A 16,737-nucleotide genomic window follows, 5' to 3' on the forward strand; every position below is an offset into this window, starting at 1 on the left:
AAGGGAATTAACGTGGGAGAGAGAAAGAACAGAAAAGGATAGGTAAAAGACAGGGGACACAGGAAGGAGGAAAAAAATGCAAAAAAGAGGAAAGTAGAAGTGGGGGAAAAATAAGTAGAAAAAAAGACAAGGAAAGGAATGCTAGAAAGAAAATCTGTTAGTCTATGTTTGTGGGAATGGTGCTAAATCAGCATTTCATGCCTCGTCAAATTAAGATCACAAATGATAAAAGGGAGCAGATGGTTCCAGGAGAGGCCCCAGGGTGTCACAGGAGAGAGGGGAAAAACTGGAGCAGAGGAAGGGAAAGCATGCCCACAGGCTGTGAATGGAAGAAAACCATCAGTCTAGGGTAGTAGGGATGATTTCCAGGGGCAAGTATGCTTTTGCAATTTTTGTCTGAAGGTAATACAGAAGAGGACGGAAACACCAGGAAGAGGGCTTGCTTCACCACAGAGGGTCTAGGACCCCAAGGAGTGACACTGCAACATTGATGGAAAGAGCCAGGAACAAAACACAGGGGTCTTCCTCTTTTTTTTCCCCTCCCTCTTCTTTAAATGTGGGTTTAAACACAAAAGATGGTCTGTCCAGGTCTTCCCCCAAACATCAGCTCGGTTGCAGGAAGCCCAGGTGGGACTATCCCAAGCCCAGGAGGTGTACCAATGCATGTGCGTCCTGTGTCGACAGTGCACGCCAGCACATCATGCACAGGAGTATTTTTGGTACACATTATCTCCTGAGGGGCAGGGTGCTAAAACCCCATCAGCTTCCCTGAAGTCCCAGCAGACCTCATCAGCCACCCCTCTTCCCCAGACTGCCCCAGTGAGGTGCATAGCGACACGGCAGTGGCATGGGGAGGAAGGCTGAGAGCGCGGCCACAAGCGATGCATTTTGGAGACTGGTCCGTCGGGAAAGAAAAAGAAGAGGAGAAGGTTTTTCTCAGAAAACCTTGGCCTACGAACCGACCAAACACTTAGGCTGTGTCTTACTCCTTCGCTTCTTCTCCAGGCGGCGCAGGCGCTTCTCCTCCCGCCGGCGCGCCTCCTCAGCCTCCTGGTGCTGCCGGCACTTGTGGAAGTTCTCCACCACTACCCCCACGAACATGTTGAGCACAAAGAAACTGACGATGAGGAGGAAGGAGATAAAGTAGAGGAGCATCCAGGGGTTGTTGTTGGTCACTGGCTGGAGGAGGGGGGAGAACAGAGGTGGTCAATCCGTTGGATGTGCGGTGGTATGGAAATGATGGGGGTGGGACCTGCCATGGTGATTGGCTGCTGGGGAGGTGGGGAGGGGTTATGGAAATCAGGGAAGTGGGCTGGGAAGAGCTGGGGCTACAGGCAAGGCAGTTTGTGATTGGCAGATTGGATTTCGGCATCAGCTGGCAATTGATGGAGCGGATGGGAGTCAAGGGCAAGGGCCCGCCTGCACAGAGTCATCCACAATTCAGGCACAACCCCAGACGCAGGTCGAGTACAACACCAGTATGTGGTAAAATGGGTGGTCCAGGCACCGGGAACACCTTTGGCTCAAGGGCAAGTAGAAACCACATCCAGACACCACCAAAACAGCAACGAGACCAGAACAGAATTGTCAGTCAGGCTCAGGGAGAAAGGAGGCCCTGACTTCGACTGACAAAAAGCCTACAAAGCCAATGGTGGTGCACCTTGTGTGGAGGTTCAGAGGTAAATGGAGCATTATCCTCAAGGTTCAAGTCTGTGGTACTGCATCCCATGGCAGATGCCTACACTGGACACTATCAAGGTCATTGCCTTAGCAGTAGAGGAATAGGGATGCAGTGGGCAGCAGCCCAACAGTCCCTGCTTTACAGGGTATTAAAATAACCATCGGTGGGCCAGGAGAGAGCCAGCATGTCCAGAAAGGCACATGGCATTGTTGCTCCATCATTACAAATAGATAAAGGCCTGCTGTGAGATCCAGACCAAGTAGAGGGTGAGAATTACTACAGACACCCACTGCACAGCCACAGCTGCACCTCCCTGCATGGATCAGGCATGACCCTGACTCCTTGCAATTAGGTGAGCAAAGGATTCAGAAGGGCCCTGGAAGGGATTCTTGGTTTGAGGGAGGTGTCTGAAGCAGGATGTTAAAGCATGCTTCTGCCTTACTAGTCCAAAGAAAGTGAAAAAGGTCCTTTCACAAGGAAGTCTTTGTACCTGCTGGTCAACAGCCACAGCATCTAGTCCATTATACATAATATTGACCCAGCCATCCTTGGAAGCCAGAACAAAGAGGGACATCAGAGCCTGCAACATACAAAGCAAAGCAGATGTGGAGCAGGTGCATCTGGCAGGCTGGGAAAAAAAATTGTGGGTTTACGCTCTAACACACACCACATTGAAATACTCTTCCTGCCTGTGTTTCTGCACACATCAAAACTTGCTCCTTCCCCCGTGGAGGAGAGGGAGGGGGGGACAGGAAGCCACATGCAGCCAGACCCACCAGAGGAGAGAGGTCATGAAGAACATCTGCTTCGTGGCAGGAGGAAAAAGAAAATCAAGCTCTCTGCTGCCACCACTTTTCTTTCCCCTGCAACCTGTAAGCATCATCCTGATACCAACCCACTAGTGACACAGCTTCTGCATGGATACCCATGCCAAATAACTGCCCCTTCTGGCCCAGGAATCAGGCTTTCCAGGCACTGCATCTGTGCCCTGGGGAGGGGTACATGTAAGAGGAGACAAACCTTGTGCTGGGTTCCCGTCAGAGGCAGGGGCTGTGGGCACACTCACCTGTCCCAGGTTGTCGAAGTTATACTTGTGGTGCACCCACTTGTAGTTGGCAGCCACGCAGTCAGACCGGTTGGTGATGTTCCTGATGTCAACGCCCAGGCAGTGGTAGAACTTGCCCTTGAAGAGCTGCAGGAGGGGAGTGACCCCATCAGCCCCTTTCCCCACAGGGTGCCCCATGCTCCCTGGGATGTGCAGAAGCTCCTGAGATGGTGGGTGGGCTGCAGGGCTGCAAGCCAGGTGGAGCATGACAGGTAGGGAGGACCACCAAAGCAATGTAGACCACAGGCTCAAACATTGCTAAGGAGCCAGGACCACCCTTGTAAACCCACACCTGGCTTTTCAGCCTCCTCCATCGCCCCAGGCCAGCAGTCACTGTAAGCCCTTACCATCTGACAGCCCTTAGGGCAGCCTTTCTGGGTGCAATTGGAGGCACCGGCCCAAAAGGAAAAAAAATCTTCTATTCAGTCCCCAAGAGTAATCTCCCCTCCCTGCTTCCTAGTTACTGAGAGAGGTGATGGGAAAAGAAGATCTCATCTGAGGGTAAAGAACCAGAAAAAACATCCCCTGCTTCTCAGATACTTTTTTTCGCAAAGCTGCACTGCACTGCTGTGGCTCTTCTGCCCAGGGCTCCTTTCCCCATATGGAAGGCACTGGATTGTGCATTTGTACAGATGCATCAGAGCAGACTAAGTATAGCGCATTCCCTGAGATGGAAGTAACACCCACACCCTTGCTCCTCTGCAATGCAACAGCCGAAAATAAAGAGGATTAAATAAAAAAATAAAAGAAGGTTGTGGGTGGATTTAGGGCTCAGAGCAAGGGGGAGAAACAGAGCTGACTGGAGGCAGGGTTTGTGCAAGCAGGCGGTGAGCTGCTTGCCCTTGTGGTGTGACATGGACGTGCCCAGCAAGCCCTGTGCTATGCCAGCCCTGGGCTCTCCCTCTAATGCTGACCCAAACCCTGATCCAGCTCCTGCCAGGTGTGAGCATTAACTTCTGTCTCGCACATCCAGCAACGCCTGCACTCGCTGAACACCTGGCTGTCCTTGCCAAAGTCTGCAGGGACATTATGGTGGGAGACAGCTCATGGAGGAGGGCAGGTGCAGAAAATTTCCTGGCTTGCCTGTCCCTCCTGCTCTGCTTGGTTCCCTGTGCCTGTTGTAGCACCTGGGGGTACAGGTGCCCATGGTAGGGGTGGGGAACGGGGGCTGTTTGATGGGCAGTAACAACCTACCTGCACACCCAGGATGCCAAAGATGATGAAGAAAGCGCAGCAGATGAGGACAATGTTTCCTATGGGCTTGAGGGAAGAAATGAGCGTCTCCACCACCAGCTTCAGACCAGGGGCTCGGCTGATGACTCTGGAAGGGAAGGAAGGGGAGGGGTGACAGAAGGACAGGGCAGGGATGTTTGGCTTAAGCTAAGCATTTGCAGCAGCAGCGGACCCCTGCTCTCCCTATGCAGTGACCCATCAGTGGGGATCACTCTCCTGTGACCAAAAAGCCTCTTCTGTCCCATGGGTTGTTCTCTGATGAGGCACCTCCAGGCTCACAGCCATATGGCTAAGGGGAACCTCCCTGTGGCTTATGGCTTGTCAAAGACCACACTTTGCCTGGCACAGCAGGATCTGACTCTGGGACCCTTCCTAGGGGGGCCCAGTGGGAAGAGAGGGCCGAGCAGGGCTTGGTGGGGCTCTGACCGGAGGGGACGTAAGGTGCGCAGCAGCCGGAGGACTCGCAGCACCCCCAGGATTTTGGCACCACCAGCAGAGGCCACCGAGACCACAATGTCAATGAGAGACACGAAGACCAAGAAGCCATCCAAGATGTTCCAGCTGCTGCGGAGATAAGCCTGATCCCCAAAATACAGGCCTAGAGAGACCACCTGCAAGAGAGGGGAGACGAGAGGGGATTAAATGGCTCCTCTCCATGTTGCCTGGTAGAGGGCAGCTGTGGAGAGAGGGAACAGTTATCAACTCCACATGACACTGAAGTGTCATCTCATCATCTTTTCATTTCACCTGGAAGGCTATGAAGGAAAATGTCTTTGGGGAAAGTGGTGGCACATAACTCCAGAAATAACAGGGCCATGGTGTCTTCTCACCTTTCCTCTGCCTCCCTGAGCAACAGGACACTGTAGGGAACACGCAGGAAACCTTTCCCTGCCATACCACAGACCTGGGGCAAGTCTCCCAGTCCAGAGAATACCTGGGAGGTAAAATTGGGCACCAAAACCCATGCTTTGGCTCCTAAGGGCGTGGTTCAATTCTCAGCAGTTCTCAACACCAGCAGGTGCTACAGACATTTCTGGCCTTGGGGAGAGCTGAAGACCCTGCAAATCATGGCCATAACTTAGGTATGAATTTTAGGGGGCTTAAGTTCAGGCACCCCATTTTGAGACCTTCTTTACCCAGTTTTAGGACTCTTTCCCAATCACAAGAGGGGAATAACAAGATTTCCTTATTGTTGTAAAGTACTTAGACACCTATTAAATAATTATCTCAACTAAGAGCATATTATTGATATTGTTGGTATTTCCCCCATTCTTGCTCCAGGAGGAAGGGAATGGACATTTGACATTATTACAAAATCCATACCTGGAGGCCAGCTATTCCTCCCAGATACTAAGATCCCTTTGGATTTAAAGCCTAGGATAAACATCCCCTCCATGCCTGACAAGAGGGGACTCAACCCCAGGCAGTATCTGCCTTTACCAAGGTAGGGGGAAGGACTGGCACACTGAAAAGATGGAGAGGTTTTAGAAGGGTGCTGAGCAAACATGAACCATGTTGTTCCTGACACTGGGAAAAGGCTCTGAGCTGTTCATCTCCACAGTAACTTACCTTCAGTGTCATCTCAGCTACAAAAATTGCTGTGAAAATGTAGTTGGACACAGTGAGAAAGATTCTCTCCTAGAAAAAAAACAGAAAAAGGCCTTAAATATATCTTGAATTCTTCTTGATCTTAAAGTTGGGGAAATAAGAGAGGTGCCTTTGGCAAAGGTCAGTGCTGGGCAGCTTTTAGCTCACACACCTTGGCTCAGCCCTGTGCCACAGCTGGGACAGGATCCTACGCAACTCTGCAAGAGCACAGTGGATGGGATTTGCAACATATCCTGCAAATCTGGTTTCAAGACGCCCTCTGCCCTGTTTCTGCCAGTGCTGTTCAGTCGTGACATGCTGCACCGACCTGGGACTCCTTCCCATAGGGCTGCTGAGCACCAACAACTGGATTGTGTGTAAGTGCAGTAGAGTCTGGGGGATAGCTAAGGCAGACATGCAGAAAAAGCCATTTCACTTTCCAAGCTTGAGCCATCTCCAAGGTAGCTCAAAAGCAGCATACATGAATGATGACATGCCTTTCCTACAGAATGGAAGTTACTTCTATCTTTTAGTTCCCAGTCCCTGTCTCTTTTGCCAGTCATCTCTTAACTGCAGGTGCCTGGGGGACTCTTACTCTCCAAGAGGGAGGGAACTAGGATTACTGTATTATAAAGTGGGTTGCCCCATTATAAGACCCTGCAGGGGAAGCATACACTATGTGAATTACTAATACTTGGGCACTTGAATAGATGAGTGGGAGCTGGTGTTTAATGCTGATGTTCCTCCAGAGGTCATACCAGTGCCAGGAACATTTACGAACCTCTGTCAGAGGTTATGCTAAAAAGCAGGTTGGAGGAAATGGTGCTCACCGTGCTCCTGTGTTCAATCTGTGGTCTCTCCAGGGCAATGGTGATGCAGTTCAGGAAGATGAAGGCCAGCACAACATAGTCGAAGAGCTTGTGAGCAATGATGGTTTGGCAGAGGAGGCGAAACCTGCAAGAGAGTTCCAGTAGGCACCTGTGCCTTGGGCAGAGCAAGATTAGGAGCTATGAGGATAGAGAATTGAGAGCTCTGGCCAAAACTGAGCTCTGACGTAGCAGCTTTTTTATCACTGATACTGATGTCCCTTGCCATGGCAATATCCCAGAGTGTCCCACAGCCACACAGGGAGCCTGGAGCAGAGCAAGGGCAGAGCAAGGAGCTGAACCCATTGCCCCAGTGCCAGAGTGGTTTTCTAACTGCTATGGCTCTGTGCTCCTCTCTTGCCCTGTAGAGAAGAGGCTGAGTTTCAGTTTTCCTCCCAAACTCACACTTTGTATCATCCCAGGGCAAAGAGGCCACACGCTGAAAGCTGAGGAGAGGCAGGTAGGTTGGCTGTCATGGGGACCACACTTCTATCTGCTCTGAAAGACACTGTACCCATTAGAATAGGTGTCACACAGAGCAAAGAGCTCTCCCTCATGACCCATAATGAAACTCCCTTCTTTTCAAGGAGCGATGCACATGGGTGAGAATACTGTTGGCAGGAGTACATGGACATTTTCTCCTGGTGGGAAGACCCCTTTAGCAGGAAGAATTTATCCCAAATTTCCTTTTTTCGGGCAAGAAGAATTCTAACCTTGCCCTAAAAGGTGTGATATGACTGCTGATAAGAGGGTTCTGGGACTGAAAATGAAATGGAGAGACTGTTCTGGTACCAGGGGAGGAAATATCAGTATTATGGAGTCGTTAATAATACATTCCTTCTCCTTTTTGGGTTAATGTTAGTATTCCCTGCATTGCTTTGCTATAAATATTTATGATTACACAAAAGAAAAATGGGATGCTCCAAAGGGAGGGAAAATCACAATAGCTATTTAGGATTCTCATCCTTCCTTTCATCTCCAGGATCAAGGAAGAGAAGTGTTGTTTGGCCGTAGAAGGGGCGATGGAGAAGACAAAACACATTCCCAGCTGGTAAGTTTAAAGTTGCAACCTAACATGCAGCTCAGGGTATGTGTCCAGCAGAATCTGGCAACAGAATCCACCCCATCTTCTCAACCCTCTCATGGCAAAAACTGCACAAACCTGTTTTGTGGAGAGAAGAGATATATGGACCAGTCTTCCCGTGACTCACACCAGTCTGGCTTATAGACTTCCATCATCTTCCGGATGCGAAAGCACAGGCTCTGGAGGGATGCAGCAGAAGCAAGTGCCACTGGTTACCTTCCCACTTGCCTGACAGAGGCACTCTTCCTTTTGCATCTGACCCCAAAGTCCCCAGGTGTCCCCCAGTCCCCCCAAAGTCCCCAAAGTCCCCCATCTGACCCCTGAGTCCCCAGGTGCTCTACCTGCCTTTCTTTAAGCCCCTGAATGAAGAAATGGACTCAAAGAGCAACAAACCACTGAAAAGGAGGTAGGAGCTGCTTTGCCAGGGCCTGTTTACCTCTTGGCATCTGGTTTCCTCCCCAAATCATTACAAATAAAACTGCTGTTGTCCTTTCTAGAGCAGGATGTTGTCCATTATGCCTTCTCAGAGCTGTTGGAGTGGCTCTGTTACCTGAGGACAGTGTTTCCTTGCTACCTCAGCTAAATGAGAGGCCAAGACAGGAAGGCCTTCTGTTGGCACTTGGGCTTGGAGGTGATTTAATTTCATACAGCACATACATCTGTTCAAATTTCTACTGACCCTCCTTCCATTTTTTCCACCCTTTGATCTGCTCACAGACTGGGCATTGCGGTCTCCCAGGCTGGCACCACAAAACTCACTTGCCTTGTCTCTTGTGCCTGTGCTTCCTGCTCTGATCTGCTGATGCTCCCCATGCAAAGCTCTCACTGCTAACACAGCCTGACCTTTCCTAGCCTGTAGAAATCACTGGCTGCACTGCTCTGAAGTAACAGCCCCAGATAACCATGCACATGCCTTACATCTGCCTTCCTCCCACCATCCAGCTGTACGACTGCCTTGCAGCCAGCCTGACAATGTGGTTTGAGCTTGTCTGGGCCTAGAAGGTCCCATCTGCATTCAATGTTGTCCTCCAGCTGTACTTAAAGCACCTTTGCAAGCTCTCCCATCCACATGGCAGGGAGACAGAAACTTGAGGATGGATTTGGGGTTTCCCACAGCAATACGGTGTAACCCCAGGTTCCCTCCACCAAGTACTCACATAATCTATCTCTTCATCATCCTCTCCCTGTTCCTTGCGGTTGTTCATCTTTGGGAAGATCTCCTTGGCAATACTGGGCATTTTGCCATTGCAGTCTTGATGCTCGCTGGCCCCAGACGCTGCTCCCAGCTTACGGGTCACTCTGTGGCTGGATGGGACCAAGGCCAACTCCAGAAGGTCACAGGAGCCTTTGTTGTCCAGGGAGAGCGTCCGGCGGTGATGAAACACCCTTCCCGTCCTGTCTGGCTCCCCATCTGCCGCCCTGTGCCTTTCCCCAGACAGGAGGGACTCGTGCTCGGCAGAGGGAGGTTTGTGCTTCAGGCTGTGTCCCCGGGCCAGGCTGTTCCAGCTGGAGCGACGGCTCCCCCAGGCCCCGCTGCGGCCCCAGGCACCGTAGTGGGAACTGCGGGAGCTGGACTGTAAGAGAGCAGGACGGGGACTCAGTGACTCTGGGCACAAGGAGGGAGCATGCAATCCTATTTCAGATCACAGACTTCTCCCTGGGGCCCTAAGCCAGGAGGTTACCATTTTTCAGCCATTGAGGAAGTTGCATGGTGGGAATTTAGCAGCAGTCTCTGTAAATCTGACAATAAATTGATAATGAGTGAGCAGTGGTGTTGGCTGTGATTACTTTATAGCACCATCTGTGTGCAAAAGCACTTACAGGGAAGGTAAATAATAAAGCAAAGGCCAGGTGCCTGATGTTGTTACTTACACCAGCACAGAGCAAGAATAAAGCTCTCAAAAAATCTGATTGGCAGCTTTTTACGCTGCCCTGGTGTAAAGGATAACACAAGCTACAGGGTGATGGATAATCTGACACACTGTCTTTGAGTACAGTCTTAGTAAAAGGAAGAAATGAGAGAAACAGGCTTGTTGGTTACAGTCTAGTCCAACCACATCAGCAACTTATGTAGTACATGGCTGCCAGCTCTCTCTGTTTAGAAATAACAGGGGCATGCACCCTTTGAGTACTGATGCACCCCCCCAAAGCTGTGTGTGTCAGTGGGTAGAAAGCCCAGAAGCTGATGTTACAAGGTGGACACGTCTGAGATGCATTGGCTGGACATCCAGCAGTGCTTGGGGAAGTGCTAAGGGGCAGCAGGACCTGCTATGGGGAGCTCCAAATTAAGATTTCTCTCTTCATTGTTACAAAAGCTTCCAGAAACCCATCTGTTATGGGACTTGGCAGTTCTGGCATCACCCAGATATTCCTATGCTCTTAACTCACTCAGGGCATCATTTTGTGTCCTGTGCTCTAGGAAAACAAGGAAAGGGCAAGAGGACAAAATGTGTTTCACTCTAAGTGGGAGACTCTGTCTTCTCGGTGTTCCCCCTCTCCCACCAGAAGAATATAAAAAAGCTGAATCCCACGTTCAATGGAATATAGATCAATAACCTGGAAATAGATGTCAATAATCTGGAAATTTAGATAAATAATGTGAACTGACCTGGCTTCCTAAAGACAGGCAATGTACTTGTGTTAGAAGTCTACAGCAGCAGTGCAATCCTCCACAGCAATCCCCAGATGATGGCAGAAAGACAACAAAGTGCCTGGACTTCAAAAGGAGGGTATAACACACATTTCTACTCACTCACTCACCAAGGACCGCTGGTCATAGGTCATTCTCCCCAGGGACATCACACTGCTCTTCCGGGAGCCAACAGCAACACGGATCTGGTCAGGCTGCAGGGAGTTGCGTGAAGAGTTGGTGACCGCCCCAGCAGCCACTGGTGGGTTGGAAGAGGGCAACGATGGGTCCAAGTGTCCATTAGGTGTCACAGGAATTGCACAGAGCTTGGGATCTGGGTGGAAAGATGCAGAAAGAAGAAGAAAGAGAAAGGAAGAAGGTGGGTTCCTCACTATTCAGTGACTGTTTCGATGTCTACGCTGTTTAGCATGTTAGCAGCAGCTAACACAATATTAGCTGTTTAGCATCAATCAACATCGATTCCTTCTGATTTAGGGTGTGGTGGCAAAAGCAGTGCAAGCTGGGACGGCTTTGAAGTATTCTCCTCAGTCCCCAAAATTGACAGCAGCTCTCCTTGACGACAGACAAGCAGAGTGCCGGTCAGGCAGACACAGGCTGACAGGCAGAACAAGAAGCCAAACACCGGCAGCAAGGGGAGGAGAGTGTGCTTCTGCATGCCAAGAACAGAAACCTGCATCTTCAGGTCTGAACAAATACCACCGACTGTCAGACTGGCTATTTAAAGCAATTAGGCTGACACACTGAGGAAGAGACTAAGATGTGGGGAGACCCGCAGCCATCCATGTATTGGGGTCACCTTTAAATTCTTGCAATCGTACTCTTCATCCCAGTCTATCCTACTACACTGGGCCTCTTTGAATGACTGATCATTGACCTCGAAGATCCAGGACACCTTCGAGGGGTATGTTAGGTACTATGGACGACCATCAGCATTTGTCGAGATGGATGGAGAGGATGGGGTACTGGATTTTAATGCCTGAAAGGACTGGAACAATCATTTTTGTTTGACCTATTGCATAATGAAGGTCACACTGCCTGCACACAGCATCACAGCCATGAGTGCACCAACAGGCTCTGTAACTTCTTTCCTATCTGTCCTCCTAGGGATTTGGCTGCCTACATTCAAGGTAAGCTCTGATATGGTGCAGCCACGTAACCCAGGATCAGACTGCTGTGAAAACATCTAAATTGCAGGAAAGAGCTGTGTCAAACCAATACTGGAGCCACTGCTCCTTGCTGTGGGAGCTGTATTTAAGCTCAGACCTGTGCCTGTGGTGCTTGTCTGGGTTATGCTGTGAGTATGCTTGTGCCTGTCCTTGCACCTTGCTGATCCTGATCTTGTCTCGCTGACTGAACTTCTTGGCTTGACTTCAGACCTGCCTCACCACTGTGGACTTGCCTGGCAATCATTGAACCATTGGCTGACCCTGGCTACTGTCAGCGGACCTGCTCTGCTCACCTTGTGCAAGTACTGTGCCTTTGTCGGTGTGGTCCCTGCCCTCCTGCCTGGCTGTCCCTCCCGCTCAGCTCCTGGCTCACCATCCATTGTGGAGCAAGGTACTCTTGCTGCTCCCTGCCACCAAGTCCTGTCTGAAGTATAATACCTCTTGTAGAAAGACTTGCAGTCTTCAAGGAAAGACTTCGAGGGGTGGAGACCTTACCCAGCAGTTTGTAGGCAGACTGTTCCAACAGTTAATTATCTTTCCTTAAAAATATGTGGCTTTTTTCAGTTTGAATTTGTCTTTCTTCGGCTTCCAACATTTACAATCTCATTATGCTTTTTTCTGCTCAATTAAAGAGCCATCTACCATCAGAAATCTCTCCCTATGGTTGGCACTTACAGAGTGTGTGATCAAGTCACCTCTCTGGTTTCTCTAAGCTTCATTAGCCTCTCGCTATGAGGCAAGACTTCCAGATTTGTCCGAGTCCTTTTTAATGTGTTGGTATCCCCTATCCAAATGTGGGTCCCAGATTTGACACAGTGTTCCTGAAATGGTGCCCCTGAAGCTAAGCAGAGACAGTCTCACTTCTCACTCCTAGCTGCCATTCTGTAAGTCATTCAAGAACTGCTCCCCTTAGGTATCACATTCCTCAGGATGCCAACACGGCTCTGTTTTTCCACAGATAACACCACAAACTAGCATAAAGTTCAAAATGAAAACCAGTAAGTTCTTGGAGATGGGAGTGAATTTTCTGCAGAATCTGCTTTCAGATTTCTCACTGAACAGGAACGGGAGATAATCAAATGAGGCTGTTTGAGCTATTGTACCTGAGCCTTCCTGGACCTCTTGGAACTGATCTAACTCCTCCATGTTTGATGAACTCTGATCTTCATCTGAGTATGACCGGTTGGCATCACCCTGGAACACACAAATTTAGAAGTTGGGAACTCATAAACAGAAAAGACCATTTGTTCTTGTCTTTCATTGCTGGAACAACTGTAAAATCCTCCTTGGCAGCCAGGCATCAGTGTGATCACTGGAAAGAGTCTCATGTGACCTGGGATGGCTGACATACTGTGTTCTTGCTTTTGGAGGGGCAAAGGACTCACTCTAGTAGGGTAGGGTCTGTTGCACAGGATGGAAATTTGTGACCTCCCTTCCAGAGGGCTTGTCTCTTTCCTTGCAAGGATTAACACTGTCATCTTTTTTTTTTTAATGAAGCCCACTCTGAACTTAACAAGGGAAATGACAGAGATGTGATACTTTGGGCGTCCTCCACCCCAGTACCCTCAAACTGTCTCAAAGGTCCCCTTTTTAGCACCTCTATTCCTCCCCTGATGAGGCCTTGGTGGCAACTCACCTCAGCCTGGAACCCCTCCACAAGAATGGCCACCAGCAGATTGAAGAGCACGTAATTGCCAAATGTCATGAGAGCCACAAAGTAAAGGGATGCCCATGGCGAGGTGGAGGCCATGCCATTATAGAGCACAACATTCCAGTCCTCCTGGGTTAGGATCTGCAACCAGGAGCAGAGGCCACATAAACATGAAGGAAGAACATGAAAGGGATTCTCAGAAAACGACAGTGAAAGGATACACATCAGGACCACATCAGGCCTCAACTTCCCCATAACCACACACCCACTGCCCACTGTCACTGTCTAGCTGTGGTACTGCCCCAATAACGTTAGCTGAGCAAGAAGAAACAAGAGCAACCATGAGGGCAGTCATGTGCTGAGGTGACGGTGTTAAACATGGGAGTTGCCACAACAGGAGTGACCTTTGCAAACTGTCTCCCAGGAAGGAAGGAGTGCCCCTATCTGAGAGATATACCAGTCGTTTGGTTACAACACACAATTGTTATTCCTCCAAACATCACATGCCGGAGCCTTTTGTGCGGCCTTTTGTGCTGTCGAGCGAGTGCAATGCTCCGCAATGAGAAAAAGCACCTCCTGATCCTCTTCACTTTGCCCTGGCCCACCCGTAGAGAGGAAAGTGGGCTCACCTGGAAGACGGTGACGATGGCCCACAGCAGGGAGTCAAAATTCTTCCGGTCAGGAACTGTATCTCCTGTGTCTGTCCTGAGGCTGAACTTGCAACCAAAGATGTGCATTCCTAGGATGCTGTTGGGACAAGAAGTGGAGATGGTGTCAAATATAAATATCTCTGCCACCACAATGAGCTCATCAGAGTCATTCTCTTTTCCTCCCGACAATCTAATGTAATACCCAAAGGACCGAGGGGTAGAACAACACAGCCAGACCACTGGGACCTAACGGTGAAGAAGGAGCTGTGTACTGCACCCCTATGGCTCACCAAAAAACCTTGCTTTCCATCTATACTGCCTCAGAGCTCGTGTATTCCCTCCAACCTGTCCTTCAGATCTGCTCTCTCCATCATTCTTGTTTGCTCTCATCTTTCTTCATCTCCCTACCACTGCATCCATGGGATGCACTGACAGACTTTCTTGGTTGCTTCCTGAGGCCCTTCTGCCAGAATCAGCCTCCAGACTGAACTGTTCCTGCAGCTGATGTTGATTACCAAGAGACTTCACCTATCTTGCAATGGGACATTATGTTCAACATGCGCATTTGGTGGCAGTATTTCTCCACACCGTCCAGGCCAAATCGTCAGCTGCTGAACCCAATTTAGGGCAGCAGTAACCTCAGCCCTTATGAACAAATAAATGTTTTTCAGTGCTGCCTGAACCTAGAGCAATGGGCAAGACGAGTCATGCAATCATGCTCTGAAGTTGTTGTCCACATGAGCCATGCAGTGCCTCTCCAAAACACTGTGAGGCAACTAACTGCCTCCTCACCTGAATATAAAGATGAAGAGCATGAGGAGCATACAGAAGGTGGCTACATTGTCCATAGTCTTCATCAGCACCACTAGCTGGCGGCGCAGAGCGGGCATGAAACGCACCAGCTTCAGCACCCGCAGGAGACGGAAAGTCCTCAGTACAGAAAGGCCGCCGTCCGACTGGCCAATGATCTCCCAGATACTATGGCCCAGAGAGGCATAGGGAGTATGAGGGACAAAATGAAAGACAAGTGAACAAACAGAAGAGAGAGAGGAATAACAATGCTAATCCAAGTTTTCACCTCTGCATTGGCAGCAAGTATAAAGCGGTCAGAGAGAAAATCTGTTTGAGCAAGATATAATTAGAAGTATATACTATAGGCTTATACTTATGTGTGGAAAGCTGCATTTCTCCCTTAAGAACATGAACATGGCACTGCATGTTGCAGGAATGAGAAAAGGATTGCAGCATTAAATTCCAGCAAGACAAGTTCTTCTATCACACATCAAACCTTTGTAGCATTCTTAATTTGTGCATTTTTAAAATATTTCACAGCTAATATTTGTTGTGGACTTAGAAGGCAATTGCAATTGCCTCCATTCTACAGAGGAGAGAACTGAGGAGCAGAAATGCTATGCAGCTTGCCTAGGGTCACCAAGTGTTGGGAAAAGACATCTTGGTCTCCCAATCCTTGGCCTTGTGCATCAGCTCAGCTCCTCCTAGTATAGCTGCTAAATCCTTTTTGAAAAGGCACATGAAAACTTGCAAGCTCTCTATGTGTATTTCAGTTGATCCCCAAGGCCCTTGTCACCTGATGATGACGATGATACTGTCAAAGATGTTGTAGGGGTTGCGGAGGTAATCAAAGAGACCAAAAGCAGCAAGTTTCAGGATCATCTCCAGGGCAAACATGCTTGTAAAGACAACGTTGCTGATCTCCAAGATGTTGGTCAATTCCTCTGGCTGGAGAGAAGGCAAATTCAGAGAGTCAGAACTGAAAGAGCCCTGAAATTACAGGAAATAAAGTGCCACCATTCCCAGGGGGCATGCTTTGTAGGGAGCTGCGAAGCTCCCATAGTTGAGATTAGAGTGGAGCTGGATAGAGCCACTTGCACTCAAATTCCTTTGCACATTTACTACCTTCATCATAGATTATGTCCCTAAAATTATTTTACTAGAGGTGGTCAGGAGCCCCACAACCATTCACATAGCGAAGGCTGACAAAGTGTCTCCCACATCCCACTCCATACCCTGGTCCCCCACCTAAAGGCTGCTTTACTTTGTGCAAAAAAATTGAGTATTTTTTTGAAGCAGGGAAAAAGTGGCTGATCTGTGGTCAACCTCTTTCTTCAAGGATTTCTTCTTCTGAGGTTTCCACAGGTAGCTGGCACAATTTTTTGCTGAAATTCCAAAAACATTTGAATGATAAGAAAAACAGTTCCCCATCTTCCTCTAAACCTCACTACACTTCTCTGCCCCTTTCTCCTCTATTTTTTCCCCTCCTCATTTTTCTCTCTCCTGCTCCCCACCAAATCCTTGGTATGCATTAGTTTTCCAGTCTTGCTCCAGCAGTCTTTTCTCATGCCTCTCCTCAGAGTGGTCTCAATAATTACCCAAGCGAATATCAGACTGAATGAATAAGACAACAGCAAGGAGGGGCACACTGCTAACACCTACCTGTAAGGGACAGGAAGAGCAGGACAGGGTGAGGAAAAGAGAAAAATGGACAGCAAGAGGAGAAAGGCAGATGCACAAGGTGAAAACCTCCAGGGATGACACAAGATGACTGTGTTGAAAGAAAAAAAAAAAGAAAAAAAAGGCAATCTGACCCTGTCTCAGGCATTTTTTTCTGTTGAATCTCCGACACATCTTTCAGCCCCTATGATACAGCCTTCTCCAGCAGAGACCGATGGGTTTGTGCATATGAGAGAAAGTGTTTTAATGATTCCATCAGTGAAACAAGTCTGAGCAAATTAAATTACTCCTCCTTTTGTTTTCTGAATTAATGACTTTTTCTTCAGTGTGCACAGCCTTGGAAACTTCTCTGACAAGGTCAGGAAAGGGTCTAGACCGTTTCCTCAGGAATGATGAAATGTTGCTTCAGAGGGAGACAGAGGCTGCACTGATGTCATTGATGAGGGACGCTAGGATCTTGCCATCCCCTGTGAAATGGAGGCATTCCCTGCACTGAATTTGGGATGGACTCATCTGCTCAAAGGACCTCTCACCCAGGGACTAGGACTGCACCAGGCCAAACAGCAAGGGCTGAGGTCTCGAACAAGGTCAG

The 16,737-nt window shown here is 49.1% G+C and overlaps 1 protein-coding gene across 1 annotated transcript in view; it reads right to left on the reverse strand.

Annotated features, from left to right (window-relative positions):
• The window catches only part of CACNA1I (calcium voltage-gated channel subunit alpha1 I), a 160,036-nt gene that overhangs the window by 18,677 nt on the left and 124,622 nt on the right, over positions 1-16,737 (reverse strand). The window contains exons 10-24 of the mRNA XM_072846159.1: positions 15,262-15,413; positions 14,466-14,651; positions 13,653-13,770; positions 13,009-13,164; positions 12,476-12,566; positions 10,317-10,519; positions 8,714-9,130; positions 7,635-7,735; positions 6,437-6,560; positions 5,589-5,657; positions 4,446-4,630; positions 3,981-4,107; positions 2,748-2,873; positions 2,172-2,261; positions 987-1,179 (exon numbers count right to left, since the gene is read on the reverse strand). Coding sequence (XP_072702260.1) covers positions 987-1,179; positions 2,172-2,261; positions 2,748-2,873; positions 3,981-4,107; positions 4,446-4,630; positions 5,589-5,657; positions 6,437-6,560; positions 7,635-7,735; positions 8,714-9,130; positions 10,317-10,519; positions 12,476-12,566; positions 13,009-13,164; positions 13,653-13,770; positions 14,466-14,651; positions 15,262-15,413 — 2,338 coding nt within the window. The remainder of the gene's footprint in view (positions 1-986; positions 1,180-2,171; positions 2,262-2,747; positions 2,874-3,980; positions 4,108-4,445; positions 4,631-5,588; positions 5,658-6,436; positions 6,561-7,634; positions 7,736-8,713; positions 9,131-10,316; positions 10,520-12,475; positions 12,567-13,008; positions 13,165-13,652; positions 13,771-14,465; positions 14,652-15,261; positions 15,414-16,737) is intronic.

Source organism: Ciconia boyciana, chromosome 1 (assembly GCF_034638445.1).
Source record: "Ciconia boyciana chromosome 1, ASM3463844v1, whole genome shotgun sequence".
NCBI lineage: Eukaryota > Metazoa > Chordata > Aves > Ciconiiformes > Ciconiidae > Ciconia > Ciconia boyciana.